Source organism: Phoenix dactylifera, chromosome 12, assembly GCF_051530095.1.
Source record: "Phoenix dactylifera cultivar Ajwa chromosome 12, Ajwa_hap1_PhDact_Kaust_v1.1, whole genome shotgun sequence".
NCBI lineage: Eukaryota > Viridiplantae > Streptophyta > Magnoliopsida > Arecales > Arecaceae > Phoenix > Phoenix dactylifera.
In genome coordinates this window covers 5329931-5353226 of record NC_143201.1, presented here as the reverse complement: position 1 = coordinate 5353226, position 23296 = coordinate 5329931, and the positions used below count along the sequence as shown (strand labels likewise).

Here is a 23296-nt window from a genome sequence, read left to right as displayed (position 1 = left end):
CACTGTATGTGATCACGAAAAAGAAAAAAATTGATGTATTAATCTAGTAAATATTTACAATTGCTTGTAAATGGTTTTTAGGATTATACAACTTTAACACAGTCCCACGTAAAATAATTAGTGGGAAGTAGATGGACTAATATAGATGATTGGGACTAAAATTTAATGTTTAAGCTTCTAAGTTGAATTGAGTTCCGACTTGTATATTAGGGCCTTCTCTTGGTTGGACTTGAACTCTTCTTTCTCTCCAACAAGTGGTATCGAAACTCATGGCTAACAATCTTGGATAAGCACTCGAAGTTGGAAAGGTGCTCAAATTAGTAGCTCTTATAAGTAAGAGTAATGTGTGAGCTGATAGAGCCGAGCCATGATGGTTGCAATGTTGAGTTAATATGCCAAGTGGATTTAATCGAGCAAATATCTAGATTTGAACACAACCTCAAGCATGCTTCTTAGAAGAGTATACCCTTATAAGGGTAAGGTGAAATATGGCACTTGGAGAGCAGGATTCTTAGAATGGAAAGATAAGGCACTAGATGAAGTGTAGTGTAACTCTTATCAAAGAGTAGGCTCTTAGACTGGTATGGTAACATGTAGTGCGCTCAAAAGAGTAATTAGGCACGAATCTTGATCAGATAGGATTGAACTTAAGGAGTTGAAATTAGCTCATATGCAAAGGGAGGACGCTAAGGATCATGTGACATTTAGTCTCTCATGAAATAATTAGTAGGAGGTAGATGGATTGAAATAGATGTTTGGGTCCAAAACTTAATAGCTTAAATCTTTAACTTTCGATTCCAACTTGAATATAAAGGCTTTCTCCAAGTTGGACTCGAACTCTCCATTTCTTTCCAACACATGGCTGGTTAGACACTATACATAATGAAGAATTTAAGAAATTTAAGGATTTGTGAGGATTGCCATAGTTTTATGAAGCTGGTATCTCATGTATATGAAACGAAGAGGGGTTATGGGGGATCAAAATGGATTCAATCATGTCAGTGGTGCATCTTGTTCTTGCAGAGATTAATTGTTAGAAAACCAATTTCTCACTAATTAGTGATTTCTAGGAGAATGATATATATTAACATGATATGCAATTCAAAGTTCACAGCAGAAGATCAAAATGATATGCATGTTTTTTGTTAGATTTGAACAAGTATAGTAATACCTATGAATTCAAGATAATTTTTTCCCCATATATTCTTCTTGGTTTATGATGATTAAATATTTGAGACAAGCCAATACGGGAGAGGTCTGCTTCACTTGCTCATCAAGCTTTTCTTTCAAAGAATCAACGCTACTATGAATTGCTCTATTACCCAAATCAAGCAATTTTGGGGCTAGTTTATTTTGAGAACTATTCGTGTTTTAGTTTTGGTTGCAGGTGCTTGTTGTTTACCAGCAATTAATCCCTTAATGCTGAAGTGTGGTTGCATGTGATGTAAGAGAAGTGCTATAGATGGCCATCAATATTGATATACAAAAGCTTATGACTCTCCCACGCTTGTCTCAGTTTTGAGAAAGGGCGAGCAAAGTCCCTTGAATGACCAATCAATTTGGATATATTTGCTGTGTTACAAAATGCTGAAGGTTTCAAAATAGTTTATACCCTCAGGAAGCAGATATCGTGGTCAATTAGTTGGCTAATACTGGCTGTTAATGTAAATTGGACTCTCTTTCTATCCGTTTTGATTATGTACAAACTTCAACATGTTTGAGTAAGTGCATGAAGTAATGGTTGTACTAATTGATTGTTATTAGAAAAAAAAAGAAAGATTGTTTTCCCTTATCTACATTGTCCATCCCTTTCCTCTTAGTTTAGATTTTGGATTCACCTAGTTAATTGACATTCCACACGAAATTATAGGTGGCTATGGCAGCATGATACATGCGATTTTGTAAGAGTTAGTTAATATGGGATATATTTGAATGATTTCAGAAGATTTGTTAATTTTCTATAAATTTGGAAAAAATTTAAAAAAAGATATTCCATGAAAAGGAAAAGAAAAAAAAGAAATTATACATGTCATGTCATGTGTAACACGTCTACATTTATATGGTCCTGAGTCAATATTTAACTTGTTTGTGGATCACATTATGGTTACAATGTTACGTGGTCCATGGTGGTTGAAGGATCCCTCTCAATTATCTTTTTTGAGTCAATATTTAACTTGTTTGTAGATCACATTATGGTTACGATGTTACGTAGTCCATAGTGGTTGAAGGATCCTTCTCAATTATCTTTTTTTATCATATGTTGCAGGTAAAACATTCTTATTATAAAAGAAACCTAACCCCACTGAACTCGAAAAGAAAATGCTCCGTATTTATGAAATTTTGGTTCACAAAAGCTAGAATCTTCATGTTTTTTTTGGCTTATGACATGCAACCTCTCTAGAATGCCAAGAATTGAATTGATTCAAGTGTTAAGTTGTATGCGGTGGAAATAAAGAGTTCTTGCTCTAGCTAGATGCAATAGTGTTGCTGACTTGGAGATTCATGGTATGTAGATTATGCAAGTTGTAGTAGGTGTTTATTAACATTTTGGTTGAGGGGGTCTATCGGATTGTTGCTAATGTTGCTGCTTGTTCTTACTCTAGAGTCTAGACTGCTCCTTGCTCACCATAAAAAAAAGAGAAAAAATACTAGTAGATTGCTTGAAAGTGATCATCTATAGAATGCAAATATCCAGGCTTATGTCCTCTCTACCGATTTTTTCTTTTTTGTCTACAATGTAGCAAGTTTAAGCCACAACAATTAGATTTAAACTCTCATAGTTGTAGGAAATTGAATGCAAAACCATTTTTTCATTTTTTTGTCTATTATGTAGCAAGTTTAAGCCACAACATTTAGATTTAAACTCTCATAGTTGTAGGAAAATTGAATACAAAACTATAGTGCTTGCTAACTTTAGGTATAACCATTTGATTGCTGCTAATACCGCTGCTTGTCTTACCTTTGACCCTTCTCTCTGAACAATGGAAGAAGGCAGTATACATTGGATTCTTTCTGTCCCTTTTGTTTGTTTACAATTTCTGTGTATAGAGATATTTCTGAAGTAGTGGTTGTCCCAAGCATTTGTTATTAATAAAAAAAATATCCTGATATACATGTTCGATCCCTTTCCTATTAGCTTAATTTTTGGATTCACCTAATTAATTAACATTCCACATGTAACTATGGGTGGCTATGGTAGCATGATATAGACAATTTTGTAAGATTATTAAGATGTGATAGATTCGAAATGATTGAGGAAGGTTAAGTAAATTCTGATGAATTTAGAAAAATTAAACAAAGATATGCTATCCCTTCCATGTTAGATATTCTCTATATTTGCATGGTCCTGACCTGATATTTTGTTTGCGGACTTGATTCAGGTTACAATGTCGTGTGGTCCATGACAGTTGGAGGTGTTTGTCCCTTGCATAAATGTGAAGACATCACTCCCAATTACCTTTTTCAATTCATGTGTGTGCAGGTAAAGCATTCTTGTCATCAGAAAAACCTGGCCCATATTTGTGGTTTTTTGGTCCACAAAAGCTACAAACTTTACCAATAAAATCTCTGACATCAACAGCTCCACATCTCTTACAGCTTCTGTGTCACTATATTGTGATGTTCCATTTGTTTGGCTTATGGAACCTCTCTAGAGTGCCAAGAATGGAATGGATTTGAGTACATGTTAGGTGCATATACAATGGAATAAAGAATATTTGCTGTAGTTAGATGCAATATACTGTGGACTTGGAGATTCATGTTTTGCAGATGATGCAAGTTGTAACAAGGGTTTGCTAACCTTTTGGTTTAAGGTGGTCTATCTGATTGTTCCTACTTCTTTTGGAATGGATCATATCTATAGAATGCAGATATCAAGGCTTATATGCACTACAATGAAAAAATCTTATCTATTATGTAGTTAAGTGTAAGCAGCAACTTTAAATGTAAACTCTAATAGCATCGGGAAATTGAATATAAAAACAACGATATTTGCCAATCCAGAGATGCTCATTTGATTGTTGCTAATGCTGCTGCTTGTCTTAGTAGGACGTTCAAAAGTGATCATCTATATAATGCAAAGTTGCATTCTCAAAGACTTTGTGCACTGCAATATAAACTACTTAAATATTGTAGCTCTGGAGAAACTGATTAATTTTTTTTTTTTTTTATTTTAAGAATCTTTTAGGAGATGTCTAATTTATAAATAAGAAAATTTCAAAAATTTCAGAAATACATATTTATCTCAATCTGACCACAGAAGATAATAAAATTAGATTGATAGGAAGAAAATTTCCCCTCCAAAAATTTGATACGGTAGACTTCTTTTATCCTTTCCGATACCGCTGGATTCTTGCTGAGAGCAAGCACTGCGGCCGTGCGCATCATATGCCGTTCAAAGTTTCTTACGATTAACTTTAAGATTCGTGCAATCTACATCTCACCAGTGATCGCCTCCAGTTCTTGTCATTTCCCCTCCGTCTGTATAAGGCTTCGGAAAGCCTGCTCCCGGGCTCTCGCTTGCATTTCCATCTCCGGTCCTCCGACGCCCGAGACAAACCCTCTCTTGCGCTCCGTGTGGAAAGGAAGATGGCGAGCTCTCAGTGCTGTGCGAACCCACCGACGCTGAGCCCCGGCAGCGGCCAAGGCTGCGTGGTGGACGATCTCGGGGGCCTCAAGGCCTACACCGCCGGCTCCCCCGATTCCAAGCTGGCCATCATTCTCGTCTCCGACGTCTATGGTACTCGCTCATCCTTTAAAATGAGACGGGATCGATCATTTTGTTTAGATGATTTTTTTTTTTTTCGCTGATCTTTAACCTCATTCTCATCACTTTGATCTGTCCTGTTTCCAGGGTTTGAAGCTCCGAATTTGAGGTATGGACTATACTATCTATTCTATCATCAGAATCCTGTGCTGGTCAGATGAGCATTAATCTTATGAGACTCTGAGTTTTCATGCCAGTGGTTGGTAGATAAAAGTTTTGGCAAGAGGTTTATCAAAAATGGTAGATGTTATATTTGGTATCTTGTATTTGGTGGACATATCAAGATTGTTTTCTTCTGAAATCACATACTTGTTTCCAACTGACAGGATGGCTTTTTTTTTTTTTGTTTTTTTTGTTCTTTAAGTCTTTTTTATGTTACATTACCGCATCGTGTGTTGAAATCATCAATAATCAAAAATACAATATTTAGACATGCAGTTTATTAAAAGTTCAGTAGGGTAACCCATAGCCTGTTAAAGGTCATATATGTGAGTGAACTCTTTCTGAAATAATGAAGTTTTGTTTCACTTTTTTTTTTTTTTAATGTCAGAAGACATGTCAAAAGACCAATGGACATGAGATCCTTCTAGATTATTGATGTAAATCATGCAGAAGAATTGACACAGTGAAGGAGATTCCATTGTAGCTATTAATCACTGTAAAAGCAACAAAAACTTGGCTTGGACTTTGCTCCTGTGGATGAAATAATAACCAACTATTTGGCATGAGCTTCTATTTAATTAAAAGAGTACAAATTCATGCTTCATAATGCATTTGCATTATCAATTCATGTAACAGTCAGGACTCAGGGGTATTGGTCCTTTGCTTAAGTGGCCATAACTGGCATGGCTATCAGTCCCTCTCAGCAGTTTTAAAGAAATTCCTTCCAACTCAAGCTGCTTCCAAGTTAGAAAATAGGAAGGTCAGATATCTCATTGAACTAAAATTTACATTACTATATTTCTTTGTTCGCATTAATAGCTTTGAGAAAGCTATCACATATTTACTTAGGCCAAATTGTAATATTCTATTTCTAAACATTAAATTTGCCCAGAAGATTACTGAAAAACAAGAAATAATGTAAATGATGGAATATTGAGATCATGTTGCCACACTTTTCATCCAAAATTTCTGACAAAAACCCTATCAAGTACAATGGTATCAACGACTAATGTTTTGGAGATTGTATATATACAGATGCATTGCTTCATCAACTTCAATTAATTAGTGAAATGTTTTTCCTCAATTACTTCTTGATCAACAACAAAGCAAGTTATGCCCATGCTTCCATGATGTACTAAATGTGAATCTTTTCTCTTGCCGGCTACCACCATTAACAACATAGGTTATCAATGAGAATCCAAAAATAACCTAATTGCATCGATGAGAGAACTTTTCAGTTGTTATTAATTATGGAATCTTCTTTAGCACTTGCTAGTAAGGCATCTAGGTCAATTTGGAATCAAAATGAAGTCCCTTGCACTTACTACTATTTGAGCAAAGATTGATTCCTTAATATTTGACTCATCCTCAGAACTTGTAGGGTACATTCCAATGGACCATAAATATCATAGTAGGAATGTGGCCATCACATAAGGGTTTTCGAACATGAGTTCTACAAATAATTCATGAGGAATACATTTCACATGAGTATTTCAACATACATAAAAATTCACCCTTTTTTTCAGATTTTTTCCTTTTTAACAGCCATTGACTCAGTCATATGCTTAGGCTTTTAGGGGTAATGAAAGGTGGGTTATGTTTCTTGGGCCGTAGTAGGTTTGGCATGGAGTTATTTAAGGAGTCAACCAATGATGATTCCAAATAATTTGGAATGCAAGAGGGCCTATCAAGCATCTGTATATAAAGTTGCTGTGCATATTGCAAAATTTTGGCATCAGCAATAATAGGAGCTTGTCTTTTATATTAAATTGAATTATATGGTTATATTGCTTAGAACTCAGATTATCTATACAATTCTATAAGTGATAAATTAATTTGTATTACATTAACTAAAGAAAAATTGGTATTGAAGGAAGCAGTAGGCAGTAAAAAAATTTTCATTGATTTGGAAGCATTAGAAAGCAAATTCAGTTTGATTTTTGTATTTAATAGAGCTCTTAAGTAAAATTCTGATGAGGAATTTTTAATATTATAATGATAGTGATGATTGTGGAGTGAGAAAGTTTCTAGGTTATATTATTTACCTGAGATTGAGTGATGCTGAAGAGAGGCTTGGTGGAAGAGATGACAACATTTTGATGGATAAGAGTTTCAACTAACCATAATCTATCTCATTTTAAATGCAAAAAGTTCTCTTAAAGAACAACAATTTTGAGGGCCTTAATGAACTGCACAGTAGTGCAATTTGCGATTAAGATTACCAGTAACTTGACTTCTAGGACAATGAAAAGCTTCTTAGTGTTGTGGGGCTATGGAAAGCAGCAGTTATTTTGTTAGGTCTGATAAAGAGTAGTTGCCCATGAAGCTTCAGTTTCAGTGGCAGCATAGAGATTTCTATGCCCTATTGGATTTTTTTAAAATTTAAGTCTATTATTATCCATAAATGGATAATTTTTTATTTAAAACTTCTTGTTGTAAATATGTAGGAAGTGTTTTATTTAGAAAAAAAAAGATTTTGATTTGGTAAATGTGCACCTGCCAGGACTGTTCACATAGTTTGACTGCAGGGTTTCCATCATAGTCTGTTGCTTCTTTTCCTTTTGTTTGTCTTTCTGTAGATTGGTGCATGCTAAATCCAGTAATATGTTACCACACAGGAAAATTGCAGACAAAGCTGCAGCTTCAGGATTCTTTGTGGTGGTGCCAGATTTCTTATATGGGGACCCTTACTCACCTAACAATGCTGAGAGGCCATTGCCTATCTGGATACAATCTCATACTACAGTTTGTTTCTTACACCATTCACGAATTTACTATTTGATTTTAATAATTTTTGAGAGGAACATTTATGGCTTTAATAACGAATTTTATGTGTGAAGCTATGTGCATCTATTGCTAGTATGAAAGAAACTTTTTTTTGCTGATACACTGAAGGAGAGAGAGTACAAACTACATACCTGTCATGGAAAAAACCTATACTGAAGGTCAAGTGAAATTTGAACATGAAGTTGATGGTTATAACTAAATGTAAGATTGCAATTGATAGCTAACCATTTACTCAACTTGGAAGTTTTCTCTCATTAGAATTTTGAACAAATATTCTTTATAGGGTTTTAAATTAATTGGAATATCTACTTAATAAGTAAAATGACAATTTCATTTCCACTTGCATGCATTTATTATTATCAATACAATTAATTGATGGTATATAGTTTTTTGATCTGTAAATCATTGAATAGTTTTATGCATTTAAACAGATTGCTGAATCACTAAATGGTCAGAGCGGTGTATATTCACTTTACCAATTAGCCATCGTATTTTGTGGAACATGATAGTTTGAATAATTGAAGGCAATACTTTAATCATTATGGGGCGCAAAATTACTATCAACTACAAGAAAATGAGAGAGGAAAAATATCTATGAGTGTAGATAAACAAAAGGAAAAGGTTATGGTAATCTTAGTTACTAAAAGCGGGTGCCGGTGTGGGAGAAGATTTGGGTGCAGGTGCAAGGAAGTGGGTCTCATAAATGCTTAATAGGAAGCAATCATGGGTATGAGTTTCCAAGGAGATTTCACTGAGTGTGACACCCTAAGAAAAATATTTTTAATGCTAACATGTTGATGATGATAGAGAGAGCAAGAGAGATAAAGAAAGTTTCATTTGATTACCTTGAACATATTTTTAAGATAAAAGAGAACAACTAAAAGAAGTGAAGATGGTTGATGCTGGAGGGAAGGTGCCAGCACAATCTTTAGGGCGAGATAGCCAAAGTATAAGCAAGCTTAAACCAAGAATTAAACTGAAAACTAATTAAAGAGGAGCTAGAAGCTATAAGGTAAAGCAGAAATGAATTAGAAAACTAATTAGAACAAGACTCCAAGGATGTTTGAAGGATGCCATGACTTGCTAGAATCTACTGGCTTGCTGTTGACAATTTCCAAAATCTAATAAAGCTCGTGAGAATATACCACACAAGAGTGAAACACCAAATGTGCACTTTAGGAAAAGATTTTTGTTGATTGAATTTTGAATACATAAATGAGGTATTTATTTAGGTTCTTGGTCCCCATACATTGATAAGAACTCGTGGGTTCCCTTAGAATCAAACTAGGACTCAAATTACATCAAAAGATAGACTTCTAGAACTAATTTTCACACCTTAGCTGTGTTCTAGACACAAAAACTAATTTAACTAAAGTTATTTTGCTGTCTGAGATAAACTGATAGCACCTGGATGCTGTTAATTGACTCCGTGGTTGAATAGGACTCAAGATATATGTTGTGGCATGGTTTTTACCAGTAGTGTTCTAATGGTAGGGTTCTGGCTATCTAATTTGATTTGATGGTAGGATTATGGCCAGCAAATTACAGACTGGACTACCTAGACACAGCTTCAGTAATCGGACCATCTCTTCATCTGAAGTTTAATTCAGGTGATTCGAGTGTATTGAAAGTTTAAAGCTAACTTAACGCCGGACATATTGGAAGAGGTTTGTGTTTCAAACTCTATCTATCTAACCATAATGAAGTCATCTTTGGGACTGCACGGACTGCTTCTAACACTTCAACTTACCTACTAATTATCTAATTTACAAAATTTAAGTCCACTGGATACTTGTAAGTCGAGCATCACCTCATATGCTTCCTTTAATTGGACTAGTGATGGTTTGGAGGCTGCATGGGAGCCTTATGACAGCAGAGGATCAGGACCCGACTTGCATCAGCTCCCTCAATTTGGAGAAGTTCAGCTTTAACAAACTATGCACTTGGTCTTTGTTGTATAAAATCTAAATTTAGGTGCTGCAAATTTTTATATGATGCCTATGATTTCCCAGACTTGGCCTATCTTTCTACTCAACTATAAATTTTGATAGGCTTGGTTTCAAGTAAGCACTATCTACTAATCAAGGATGGCTATGACTTCTTATAGCTTCTTATTTGGGAGAGGTAACAACTAAATGTTGGACTCTATCTATGTAACAACCTAGGACCTTACCCAACAAGCTAGCCAGACAGTGTTATTTGGATTTTGTCCCTGTATAAGTACCAAGTGGGACTAAACATATGCCTACACAGGTCCTCACATACTCCTCCCGTTTAAGCCTTGGTGTCCTCGCCAGGCTATAGGTTTAAATCCATTCAAATCTAATCACAAATACTACGATCATCCCGTGGTCAATCCAAATGGACTCTAGTCCACATGGACCATGGGCCGGATTTGCTTTGATACTATTCGTAAAAACCTAAGATGTCACCCAAAAATGCTAGCCGGAAGATGTTTTTTGGGTTCCTTGGCCTCTATAAGTGTCCAAGATTTACCCAATATATAGTCGATATGGGACTAAACACATGCTCGCATAAGTCCTCACAGTCTACATCTTGATCATCAAAGCATGAAGTGAGATTAATGATGTTAAAAACAGGGTGGAGGTGAACATCCTCTTGAAGGTCGAGCACATAGTAAATTTCCTAAAAGACCTGGCTGGGTATCGCTTTGGTTGATTGTGGACAAGAACTTTTATTTCCAAGCTTCAATTGAATGCTTTTGTGACTTCTGATTTGCATGGTATTGGTAAACCTTGTTGCTTTCGATGCTATTTTTGACTTGGTCTTCGATGAAGAAAAAATTTGAGGTGTTGGGAGAATTTTCTTCTTGGATGGAAGTTCTAATCGATACCAGTGAGGGTACTAGGTCTAATGTTACTGTGATGTTAGTCATGCCACTATCCTGAGCAGCAATGGCCTTGTTGAGGGATCGATGGTGCTATTATGTGCAAATTTGGCTTGAGACAAAATTGCATCCCAAGTGGTTGGGTGTTCAGCAACAAGACTCCCAGCAGATTCTTTAGATTGCAGTTGAGGTCTTTTGTTTGACCATTAGTCTAAGGGTAAAAGGCTCTTGAAAAATGAAGTTTCATGCCTAATTTTGCAAAGTGTCTTCCAAAATTGACCTTTAAACTTGACATCTTGATCAAGCACAATGGTCTTCAAGATCCCATGTAGACGAATTACTTTGTAAAAGAGTTTGGCATTATGCGAAGCATCGGTAGCCTTCTTAGAAGCGATAAAGTAAGCCATCTTGGACAATCTGTCCATCACTACATATATGGAGTCGGTTATTACAAAGTCCATGCTTAGATTTTCCTAAGGACATTCAAGAATTAGTAAGGAAGTTAAAGGTCCAGGTGGCAGATCATGAGATCTGGTAGTTTGGCAACTATGAATCTGTTGGATTACCTTCAAATAGTCTAAAATTTTGAATCACTACAAATGTTAATCATAAATTATAAATTATAATTTCAAATTTTCCAACAATCCTTTCAGGATTTAATATTTTAAAAATCATGTAAAATACTTGAAGTATACATTTGGGTTATGAAAACTATGGAATATGTAAAGGTGCCTTGCAAGGTTTGAACATTTGCTTAGTAATATCATGCTCCATTGGCAAAGTCTGTAGTTGACAAAGTCTTGAACTAAGCTCATTGGCGTAGATCTCAGATGATACACATAGTATAAGCTTTGTCAGATCCATTCAGATTAGCACATTATTGTCTTACGTTAGCATCTTCGATTCATGGGTTCTCCAAAGATAGCCAATCTCTTAGGTTGCAGCCTTATAACCACACTCATATAGGCCGTATCGTGCAACATAGAAATACCCATCTTAATTTGGCTATGAATAAATTGAAAAAATCACCTTTCCTTTTGTCGTTGCATAAAAACACTTGCACTAAGGTGGGAATGACAAATAATACACTTCAAATTATTTAGTGCGTCTCCATTCACCCCTAAAATAACTTGTTATTACCTGTTGAATTTTCGTTTTGTGATCTTTGTTCGGTAAAATCGGTTTGCTATTTTTAGGTGATTATGTCATAAGCTTCGGTCACTCCTCAATTATACTTGCCTTTCTGCATGTTCAGTATTAATCTTGTCGTCTTGCAAGATTGTAGATCAACAACATTTTTTGATATTGAATTTTCCAATCCTTATATATAACCTTATACTAATAAACTCCAGAATAATAGCATGCTATAAATTAGATAACCCTCATATTATTGAGAAAAATAACCCCCTACATATAAGAAATAAAACTTAATCTACTTTTTTGACATTTCAATCATGCAGAGTGTTATATAAATAAATATCTTGATCTAGCAATTAGAACACATGATGAGAATCAAATAAATCACTTAGTTAATTAGAAATAACAACAATATCAATCAAATAGGTACTGAATAAGAACCATTAATGTCTATATAAATAATCATTATTACAGAATAAAGGTCGAATAATGATTTTTTAAATTTTTGTTGTTAATATATCTGCATATCTACTATTAGATGGCAAATCTTTTTTATAACTGTTTTTATCCTTTTGTTGCCAGAGTTTTTGTTAATTCAAGTTTATATTAGAAATCAATAAACTTATGAGAGGAAGAGAGTATAAAAGAGGTGAGCAATCATGCTAAAAAGGCAAAAAAAATCTCTGTTGTATGATGAAATCACATCCATCCATTGAACAACTCTCTCTTCAATGAATCACTTTAGAGGTTTTACAAGGTTGTTGTAATGGCAATGACAAAAATATAATGGGCATTACTCTTTCTGATTAGTAAATCACATACATACCAAAGAGAAATGTCATCTATAATGGATGTAGTTCACATGAACTATTATGAGGGGCATTTTCATCCATTCAACTGAGAAGTATAGCAGGCATCTAATCTCCCATTGGACAACAAAGTAGCAAAAGAATAAGAGCCCCATTTAGAGGAGAACTACCTCACAAGGCAATTCTGTCACTCTAACAGCTACCCCACCCTCCAATTTTGTGTCATTTCCCCTTTCATCTTGCTTGCTAATAATTTGGGCATCCCCCTTCCTTGATCCTTTCTTTTCAGACTGTGGAGCTTTATCCATGATTATGATAAATATCCTGACCATAGCTATTGGAACACAATAAAAAAAATTCAAACAAATAACTTAGTCAACTAGAAATCAAGGCAACATCAATTAAAAAATATTCTATAATAACAGTTATGGTCTTTATACAATAATCATTATAATGAAAATAATGGTCAGGTAATGATTTTTAACTTGTTATTATATCTATATATCTACTGTTAAATAGCAAAGCTTTTTATAACTATTTTCTTCCTTTTATTGCCAAAGTTTTTATGAGTACCATTTCTATTAGAAGCCAATACAATTATGACAGGAAGAGAGTATAAAAGAGGTGCGAAAAAGAAAAAAAGTCTTCATTGCTATCACATCCATCCATTGTGCAACTCTCTCTTGCATCAAGCACTGGGAGGTTCACAAGGTTGTTATAGTGGCAATGAAGGAAATAGAATGGGCATTACTATTTCTAATTAGCATAACGATCATTCTTTGAAACATTACATACCTAACAAGAGAAGGATCCCAAAGGCAAATGTCATTCATAATGGATGTAGTTCACATGGACTATCTATGAAGGGCATTTTCATCAACTCAACTTTCCTGGATTCTAACAAGTACAACTGGTTTGTAATGTGTAAAATCCTGCCAGACAACAAAGCAATAAAAGAGACAGAACCCCATTTAGAGCAGGACTACCTAAGAGGCAATTCCATCATTTTAACTGCTACTCCACCCTTAACTCCTTTTAATTCACTCTCCCTTTCATTCTGCTCTATAAATTTGGCATCCCCCTTAATTGTTCCTTTCTTTCAAACCATGGAGTATTATCTAAATGATTATAATAAATATATTGATCGTAGCAGTGATAATACACAATAAGAAATATCAAATAAATCAATTTGTTAACTTGAAATCAAGACAATATGGATCAATTAGGCGTTCAAGAATAACCATTCTTGTCTTTATACAATAATCATTATAATGAAATAAAGGTCAAATAATGATTTTTAACTTGTTAATATATCTATATGTCTACTACTAAATGGTAAAGCTTGTTATGACCATTTTCTTCCTTTTGTTGCTGGAGTGCTTTATAAATCCTGCTTTATTAGAGGCCAATATGATTATGAGAGGAAGAGAGTATTAATCAAGAGTTGAATTATGCTAAAAAGAAAAAAAAAATTCTTCATCGTATGATGAATCGCATCCATCCATTGAACAACCCTTTCTCTTGAATGAATCACTTGGATGTTTACAAGGTTGTTATAATGGCAGTGATCATGGAATGCCGTACCGGTCCGGTCCTAAACCGGTACCGGAACCACAAGAAAACCGGTATTTTTCGGTTTTTTAGCCGAACCGGCCGGTACGGAGCCCGTACCGCTTGGTACCGGCCTCGTACCGGTGCGAACCGGCCGGTTCGCACCGTTACGTTTTTTTTTTTTTTTTAAACCACACACCTCGCGCTGTGGTTTTTGAAACCACCGCGTACCGGTCGGTATGGTACTGGTACCGGCCGATACGTACCGGACCGGACTGGTACCGTACCGGTTCGGCCGGCCACCGGTACGCCGACCGGTACCGGTACGGCGGACCTCGGCAGTGATAGATATAAAATGAGCATTAATCTTTCTTATTAACATAACAATAGTTATTTGAAATATTGCATATCTAACATGAGTAGGATACCAAGACAAATGTCATTTGTGATGAACTTCGTTCACATGGACTATCCATGAGGGGTATTTTCATCAAGTCAATTTTGCTGGATCTGACGAGTGCAACTGGTTTGTAATGTCTGACCTTCCTCTAGACAACCAGCAAAAGAAACAGAACCCTGTTTGGAGTAGGACTACTTGAGAGGCGTCATTTTAACCAGTACACCTCCCTCCAACTCCTTTTCTTTCACTCCCCCTTTGATTCTGCTCTCTTGTAAATTTCGCATCTCCCTTCATCATTCCTTACTTCCAAACTTTTCCTAGTTTCCTGCTCTCTAATAAGATTATGTTGTAATACTAAAATTATTTGAAACAAATAACATTATTTTATGTGGTGTAGGTGAGATTTGAGCAAGCAATGACATTTTTGAGTGGGGCAATCAGGCATTTCTAATCCTTAATATGCTCTGCTGATGCTCTCTTGGAAATGGAAAGCTCTACAAAGAAACGATTAAATGTTAGAGAACTGTTTGAACGCTATGGACTAGCTTAACAATGAAGTCGTCGAGGACAAGATTAAGAAACTTAAAAAATTGTGGGAAGTTGTAATCTAATTTGTTTTCCTTAAGAAGTTAAAGAAGTGTTATGCACAGGCTATATAGAGTCATGCCTTGGGTAGTTCTGAAATTGCCTACAGGATGGTTGAGCAGCTTGTCATGAAGTCATTCCTGCTTCATTTAGGTCTGGCATGATGCAAATGAGGTGGCACTTTGTAGGTTTTCTTTGTTCTTTTCCTTTGGTATTGTTGAACTGCTTGGGGTACCCTCCTTGAAAGTAAGACTTCCTTCTTGAGTGTAACCGTACACATTGTTGAAAGACTTGATGCTATAGGAGCATGCTGAAAGTACCTGCATTTATGTGCCATTGGTGAAAAGATATCTACATAATAATGCACTTCTAGAAGGCTAGCATGCCCTTTTGTGCAATAAGCTTTTATTTACTCCAGCTGAAACAATATAACTAGCCATATCCAGTAGACGTAATCTAGCTCTTATCTACCTTTTTATGCAGTTGACCTGCAATTCCTGGGAGGGTAATTAGTTAGTGATTTCATCTAGTTTAGATAATATATAAATTATAAAATTTAGTTACATTTGACATTTTTTTTTATTTTTTTTTAAGCTGTTCTACCAGAATGTTGAAAATTAGCCACTGATACCTCATGCTGTCTTTGTAGGCTAAAGGTTTTGAAGATGCAAAACCAGTTATTGCAGCTTTAAAAAGTAAGGGCATTTCTGCAGTCGGGGCTGCAGGTTTTTGCTGGGGTGGTGAGTTTTAGCCACATCATTTTTGAATCCATATGAATTCTCAATATTAAGGATCTCACACAAGATTATGAGAATTCGATAGTAAAAGATTTTGTGGATCAAACTATTTCTGTGATGTATAATCATGTGTACGTTGTTTTCAACTTCATAATCTCTTTAGCTAAAGTTGTTGTGGAATTGGCGAAAGCTGCTGAGATCCAAGCTGCGGTGTTCTTACATCCTTCATTTGTGTCTGTTGATGATATCAAGGGTATGTATACTTAACAGTTCCTACTCATGCTTTCAATTGAGATTCCCATCCTCACAGAGAATATACTGTTTAAGAGAGTGAATTTTTGGTAGACAATGGGCACTTAGTTTTTGTTTCTGTTGTATGAAAGATGTTTTCATACTTTTTTTCCTCAGAGGTTAAATGCCCCATTGCTATACTTGGAGCTGAGTTCGACCATCTTTCTCCACCTGAATTAGTGAAGCAGTTTGAGCAGATTTTATCTGCAAAAACTGGGGTAAGTGATCTTTTACATTTGTATCCTGGCTACATTCTGTTTTATTTTTAACTTGACTGGCATAGGATTTGCCTTGTGTAGAATACAAATTTACTTACCAAATTATAATGTATTCTTGCCAGCTTATATGATGAATGCTTCCAAATGTGATATATCTCTTTCTGGAAAAGATATTGAGAATAGCATAGTACACTGGCTTGGACATATTTTGCTTAATTTCTTGAGTACATCCTGAGTAGCTACTGGAATAAAAATTCTTTCTTGCTTTGATTTCCCAACTGACCTTGAAGATGCACAATATCCCCTTTTGTCCTATGGCCTGTATGCATTTGAAGAAAGCAAATTGCACATATGAGACAACATATTCAGCCATTTTGAAGCTCAACAACTATAGAGCTACCACATAGAAAGGCACAAAGTTGTGCCAACCACCAAAGATCTAGTACAGGAAGTTAGAATGATTCATCTTCAATATATCCCTCAAGAAACATTTTCATGATGCCTTAGAGTCTCCAATATGGTAAGAAGAAGGGCATATGACTTAGAGACTATTTTTAAAAAAATATGTTCTATGAAGATTGTTTTATGTTGTGATATTAATTGTGTTAATAAATAAAATTTGCAAAAAAATTCACATCCAGTCGATGCACTGATTTTATTTGTGTCTGAAGTTGCATTATTTATGCTGTCCACTTTTAATGCATCAGTAATGAGGTCGATACAATATGTAGCACATAGGGTCTAGAAAATATGGCCCCCGCTCTATCAAGATCTTTCCAGTGGCCTTATATTATGGCCCATTATCAATGATGACCTGCACGATATTCTCCTATCCTATCTAATCAATCACCTCCTCTCTCAGTTTGAGGATGTACGCGACATCGTGCACCTGATCAGAAGCATCAACCGACTAGTGAAAGAAAGTCTTCGTATCACAATATGTTAGAAAGTTGATGATGCTCCACCTAATAAGACCTGTTCAATCATCACACATCACTATCAGTCCATACGTGGGCCATTTGCTCTTGTAGGAGGCAATCCATTTCTCTAGCTCCTCTTTAATACTGTCAAGAGGCTCACCATAGATGTTTTTCAGGCTTGAAAGATCTATACTGGGATCGGCAACCTGTATGGCGGAAAGGTAGACTTGTAGTATGTTTTGTTTGCCACATTGCTGGGATGTGGTTGAAGTGGAACCAGGATTCAATAGCTTGCCACATATCCTTCTTATTTTTCTTCAGTATTGAGTCAACCCTCTGCTGCTTCAAATCTTTGCTGGGGAAGGCATGTGAATCTAAATCATGAATTGCTGCTCCTTGTAAAATTATTCTAGATGACTTTTTTTTTACTACTAAAAGCCCCAGTATAGATGCAATCCGGCCACCACCTCTGACAACCGCCTTCCTAAGGAGTTCCTTCTGGACACTGACTATGCTGCTGCTTGCAAAATCGGAGCCCGACTCGTAGTACGAGGGCCCAAATCGAGCCCTATGCCTGGCCACCTCATTTTGCTGCCACTGCTCATCCAGGCTCGCCTGCATGGTAGCCTGGATCTGTGACTCGTCTGGAGCAGACACCTACTTTGACTTTCTAGAGTGATAAAAAGGTGGCTTTGCCACTCGGCGGTCTACCTCCACCTTCTTCTTGGAAATCCTCTCCTTCGCTGCTTTGAAATCAGCGAAGTGCTTCTTCATCAGCTGCTGAACCTCCTGTGAGTATTTTCGGTACATAACTACGTCGGGGTAACCACCAACTAAGTGCTGCTTCAACCTAGTTACTCCTCTCTTGAACTCTATGTTACACCAGTTGCACTTCGAATGGTGCCAATCCGAGAGTATTTATCCATGATCTCAGCTAATGTCATGCTCTGGCTCCTTTTTCTTGATAGCTTCATTCCTGCAGGTTTATCATGTATGTCAGTTTATTAATTATTTAAAAATAGCAAAATTATGTTACGACAAATTTTTTTTTTATCTTACCTCAGAAAATACATTTGAGGGGGTTGGTTCGCACCGAGTTTGAATGGAACCCGCCGATTCCAGGTCGGTTCGCACTAGTTCCGACTAGTACGGACCCTTATTGGCTGGTTTCGGTCGGTTCGGGACCGGTCCCGGCCGGTACGGTATCGGATCCGATCAGTTCGGAGCTGGAACCAAAAATTATTGGCAAACCAACCCAGTTTTGCACCAGGTCGACTCGGTACTGCCCGAATCGGACGGTTCGGTAGACTTTGGTACAGACTCTAATTCACATCATAGGAATTATTTTACTTTTATAATTAGTCGAAGGATCCTAGATTTTTTTTATTTTTGTAATGGAGTGGATTGCAGTAGCTACCTATCCTCATCAAAGTTAGAATAAATATTTATAATATTCATGGAGCTATTTTCATTCTTACTCTTATTTAATTGGATAATTTGTAAGCAACAGTTTTGAATTATGAACTGAATCCATGCCAGCTAAATCAAAACCTTGTTAACATAGTCCTAGATTCACCTACTCATAAGCGGTTTGGTATGGGTCTGACAGTTCCATGTGACAAGTCACCATGGGTTGAAGAGACCTTTAAATCCATCCTCAAAATTCTTGGGGTAGTTTTTATTGTCCGATGGGCCATGGCTTAATCAAGGATTGACATGATTAGGAAAGCTGTGCAATTAATAGTCAAGGGAATGAATAAAATATAATGAAGAGAAAAGTAGAGGGGAATGTGCATTTAGGATTTATCACATCCCCTTACCTACTTTACTTTCTTCTCCTCACTTTTCACTTTTGGATGCCTAAACCTAGATCTCATTTTTTTTGCCTTTTCTTTCTCAAAATATAATTGAGTAATTGACAATTGAGCTGCAAATTGGTTTGGCAAGTTGGGTATGGGTTCATATAAAATAAATGGTTAGGTTATGGGTTTATTCTTTTCAACCCAATTATAAATGGGTTAAGTATGGGTTGAGGGATTCTTGACCCTACCCAACCTAACCAATTGCCACCCTAAAGAGACCCTAAGGAAATTAAAGTTAGCTGGTTTTGACTTTTGAAATATATGAATTGTATTCCAGAATATGAAGGTAAGATCTGATTGGATTTTGACATAGAAACAGGACATGTAATCTGTGGCTAGAAAAACATCTTGCTTCTATGTGTCAGTGATTAGTGATCTTTTATCATAAGCCGCAAGCAATAAAGTTAGTACAAGTGAAAGATGCTTTGATGCTGTTTCCTTAGTTCATTTTCTCCAATTATTCCACATGTGCCTTACTAGATGCTCTCCTTTAATGCTAAAAAACTAGAGTCTGGGATAAGATGAAGTGTCACACTGAAATTCATGATTCAATGGGGAATCCCATGGTATGCTCAATATCAATTGGGCATGTAATATACGGGCCTTGAAGCTTTTGTGCATTGTATGGATGTGAGAAGGTGGCAAGTGGGTCTCAAAATGGTGCATGATGAGTGTTAGTATCACTAGAGGCATGGGCAAGCAATACATGGACGTATCACTTTTTGGGCTTGTGGTGTATAGCATGGACACTTGGATATAACATAGACACAAGCTTCAGAACATTGCTTGGAAGTTAAGGTGTAGGCTGAGAAATAGCATGTTAAACTTTTCATTTTAAGAGAGGTAATTTTGAAAACTTCTAATGCTTAATTAGGAAGACATTATGTTAGGGGAAAAAAATGATGATTTGCTTGTTGAGCCTTTTTCTCCTTTCAATGCAATCTCTTGGGTTGCCTTTACCCAGTCATGGTCATACGTAAGGTAAATTATGTATATCCTTCTGATTACTTACTATTTATCCATTTATTTATTCTGGTTTATTTATCCTTCTATGCAATGTTTTGAAATCCTATTGACCTGCTTGACCCATCAACCATGACTATCTCCAGGCTGGGTCGATTAAGAAATTGTAATTAGCAAAAAGAACTATTCAGCTAATTAATTGGGTGGTTCAACCACTCGAACCATCTAAGTTGTATTGTTTCATTTATGTGGATCAAAAACTCTTGAAGAGGATATAAAATTTTAAGAATGAGGGATTTTTTCTTTATTAGGGGCTTAATCTTAGATATGAAATAGTGACCTTCTTGGAGCCTCATTTGATCTCTGCCTAATGCTATTGAAAAAGCCACCATCTCTTTGACACTTTTTGCCATAGTTGTGCCATGTAAAAGGGGTTGGGCTGCTGCTGCTGCATCATGGGAGAGAAACCAGTTCACTACATTGTGGGAGAGGAGCTAGGGCACCACATCCAATGTGGGAATGAGAGGGGAACAAGGACCGTATGGCTTGGAATTGAAGGTGAACAAGTGAGAAGAGGACGAGAGGAGACCATCTCACAGCCAAATCCTCTTGTTCTTCTTGTCTCCTCTTCTCCTTTTGAAATGTACTAGACCTGGAAATTGGAACTTTGGAGATGAGATTTAGAAAGGGCTTTTGAGAAGAATAATTGCTTGGCTTGGTTCCTTCGTAGTCTACACAGTTGAACTGGGAACCCGCCACCAAACTATGAAAGACATTCAAGCTACTTCTAGATGATGGAATATTGGATAGATTCCAAGATATGTGATTAAAATAATTTTAGAAACGCCCATTTGAGTGAAGTTTAATGATAGTGGAATGGGTGGATAGGCTATGGCAAGTTATGATCATCCAAGAGACAAACATGGTATATAACAAGAGGCTAAACTTGTGTTTCAGGATGGAGAGCAAGGTCTGTCATACTGACCCTTATCGCCCTATAATCATACGGCACCACACTGGTACGGTATCAATGTTTGGTTTGGTATATTTGCCGAACTGGTCCATGCTGGTTTGAACTAAAAGCAAAACTGTCTTGCACTTCCTGGTACTGACCTGTATCATTAATTTTGATTGGTACTATGGTTGGGAGTGAGAAGAAAAGTATTGGAAGTTTTTCTTGGTATAGGTTGCATACTGTACCATACCAACCATATTGTACTGAACCGGGAATTTAACGATATAATTCTTGGTACCGGTTTTGTGAACCTTAGTTAAGAGGGGGCTTATATTAATTTGAATAAAAGAAGAGTCTTGTACTTGGAAATCTGGTGAAGATGCATGAGAAAAACTAACTTGCCCTTTGTATGTTAAACAAGAAAGCATGCTTACATTATTTTTCAGCATGAAGTGGAAATCTAAGTATTTTTTGTCTGTGTAAATTCAATTAGATGATGGGAAAGCTTTGCTGCCAGAACTGGGAGTGGATACAGGAGTAGTGGGGGAAGCAGATATTTTAAATACATTTTTACTTCACTAAGAACGCGCTTAGGAGGCGGTTGCGGGTTCTGAATTTTAGGAAGATTCAAAGCAGGTGGATGATTCTAGATAGAATATTTTGGCTACTAAGTGGGACAGTGAAAGAGGAGAAATCTCTTGCACAATAATTCTGGATTTTGACTTGCTTTCTTGTGAGTGCAAAATAATCAGGTGCAGCCGTGCAGGTGTTTGTTCTTGTTAAAGAAAGCTGCTTTTACAGAAGGAATTTATGGCATTTAATTATTTGCAATTTGCTTGAACTGAATCATTTATAACAAATTCATTTAGAAAATGCCTTGGTAATTACATCCAAGAGATACCAGACCAGAATAAAAAGATAAGGTGGATATTATAATATTTAATGTTTGTTGGTTCTAAGAAGGATATTAGTCTCATCACATCTCTTTGTTGTATGTGATCCAAGGAAAGGCTCTAATGAAGGACTCCTCTCAGATCTCCTATGTATATCCTTGGGTATATGGCTTCTTTTCCAAGATTACATATTAGATTCTTGTTGTCATGTCACTAATGGTATAGCCCAAGTTGGAATCAGCACAAGGTACATGCATTGATAAGACTCTTGGACAATAGTAGGTGTGAAAGTTGTTAAATTGGTCTGCAGGGAGTAATAGTTGGCATGAGGTGCTGTGGTGGATAAGTGCAGTTACGGACGCATTCAGAACTATTTGGTGCAGGGTGCAACTGTCAGGGCACAGAACACAGAAAAAGTCGAAATTTTTTGTACCTTTCAAGTTATGTAGACCTCTAAAAGCAATTTTCCATTCTCATTCTGTACCTTTATTAGCAATTTTCCATTCTCTTCTGTACCTTTATAGTTGTGTTTATATGCATACAAACATGTTGTTAATCTAGTCTACACGATGATTTTAAAGTAGTTCTACTTCCTCACTTGAGGGTGACATTATCTTGGACAAGGTTCGCTGTACCGGTCGGTACCGGTCGGTACCGAGCGTACCGTACTCGTACCGATGGGCACCGGTATCGGTACACCAATATCGGTACGGTCAGTACCGAGCGTACCGTACCGTACCGACACTCGGTACGCCTATACTAGTGCGGCACCGGTACAGGGTTCGGTACCGGTACGGCGAACCTTGATCTTGGACCATGTGGAAATGTTACCCAAATATTTTATCTTTCTCCCTGGTGAAATTCTTAGTTTTTCTATGACAACTTTGGAATAGATTTTGCAACCTTTCTTTTGACCAATTATATATCTGATCGCTCAAATTGTCACTCTTAAGAGTTTTTTTTTTTTTTTTTTTTTCCTGCAGGTTAGTTACTTTGTAAAGATATTTCCAGGCGTGGCTCACGGATGGTCTGTCAGATACAAGGTGGATGATGCATCTGCTGTTAAAAGTGCTGAAGAGGCTCATCAAGACATGCTTGACTGGTTTGCTAAGCATGTCAAGTAACATCTTCAAAACAGTGCTTTGTCCTGCACTTCAGTAGACCTTGTTGGACTAGTATGAATTGAAATATACTCATGGATTTTTCCGGTGTTGCTTAAGCATACAAAACTGGTTTCAACATTCATGACAAAGGCTCAAAGCTTTTCCCATTTACCATTCCAACTGCTGATTGCATAAATTAATATTATGGTGTGTGTTTTAATGGCTCTTATTCCAAAAACCAAAATTTTATTGATACAAATCCTGATATGGTTTTCGGTTCAGGGTTATTGTAGCATCTCTGGCATAAGTT

The 23296-nt window shown here is 36.5% G+C and overlaps 1 protein-coding gene across 2 annotated transcripts; it reads left to right on the top strand.

Moving 5' to 3' along the window:
• Nucleotides 1-4477: 4477 nt before the first annotated feature.
• LOC103720363 (endo-1,3;1,4-beta-D-glucanase-like) lies at nt 4478-23224 on the top strand. 2 transcript variants are annotated; one of them, XM_089926561.1, is made up of 7 exons: nt 4478-4738; nt 4853-4874; nt 7546-7672; nt 15694-15784; nt 15945-16034; nt 16190-16290; nt 22194-22492. In XM_089926561.1, the coding sequence occupies exons 1-7, from the start codon at nt 4588-4590 to the stop codon at nt 22227-22229; spliced, it is 618 nt and encodes a 205-aa protein (XP_089782687.1). In that variant the 5' UTR covers nt 4478-4587; the 3' UTR covers nt 22230-22492. The 2 variants fall into 2 exon arrangements, with proteins under 2 accessions (XP_089782687.1, XP_008808248.1); XM_008810026.5 differs by lacking the exon at nt 22194-22492 and adding an exon at nt 22867-23224 and having other exon boundaries at nt 4482-4738.
• Nucleotides 23225-23296: the final 72 nt, after the last annotated feature.